The sequence below is a fragment of the Colobus angolensis genome, unplaced genomic scaffold (genome assembly GCF_000951035.1).
Source record: "Colobus angolensis palliatus isolate OR3802 unplaced genomic scaffold, Cang.pa_1.0 Scaffold336, whole genome shotgun sequence".
NCBI classification, from domain to species: Eukaryota; Metazoa; Chordata; class Mammalia; order Primates; family Cercopithecidae; genus Colobus; species Colobus angolensis.
In genome coordinates this window covers 597,149-597,544 of record NW_012116666.1, presented here as the reverse complement: position 1 = coordinate 597,544, position 396 = coordinate 597,149, and the positions used below count along the sequence as shown (strand labels likewise).

Sequence of the window (396 nt, the reverse complement as noted above, 5' to 3'; positions counted from 1 at the left end):
CCAGATCCGCAGTGCCGGGCGCCAGAGCAGCTGCACCATCCAGGCGCTCTGGTGTCCCGCCGCTTTCCTTCTCCATCTCTTTTCCTCCGCCTCGGCCTGCGCGATGGCGAAGCCGCTGACGGACAGCGAGAAGCGGAAGCAGATCAGCGTGCGCGGCCTGGCGGGGCTAGGCGACGTGGCCGAGGTGCGGAAGAGCTTCAACCGGCACTTGCACTTCACGCTGGTCAAGGACCGCAATGTGGCCACGCCCCGCGACTACTTCTTCGCGCTGGCGCACACGGTGCGCGACCACCTGGTGGGCCGTTGGATCCGCACGCAGCAGCACTACTACGAGCGCGACCCCAAGGTGAGGAGCTGCCCTGCCCTCTGCTCCCGGGCCCGCTGAAAGGGCGCCAG

At 68.2% G+C, this 396-nt stretch overlaps 1 protein-coding gene across 3 annotated transcripts in view; it reads left to right on the top strand.

The window, feature by feature from the left end:
- The first annotated feature begins 7 nt into the window (after window positions 1–7).
- PYGB (phosphorylase, glycogen; brain) overlaps window positions 8–396 on the top strand; it is a 60,003-nt gene continuing 59,614 nt past the window's right edge. For 2 of the 3 annotated variants that reach the window (XM_011952175.1, XM_011952174.1), the window contains exon 1: window positions 24–346. In XM_011952175.1, the coding sequence (XP_011807565.1) occupies window positions 104–346 (243 nt within the window). In that variant the 5' untranslated portion in view covers window positions 24–103. Of the gene's footprint in view, window positions 347–396 lie in introns of all 3 variants that reach the window. The other variant, XM_011952172.1, reaches the window with a different exon arrangement.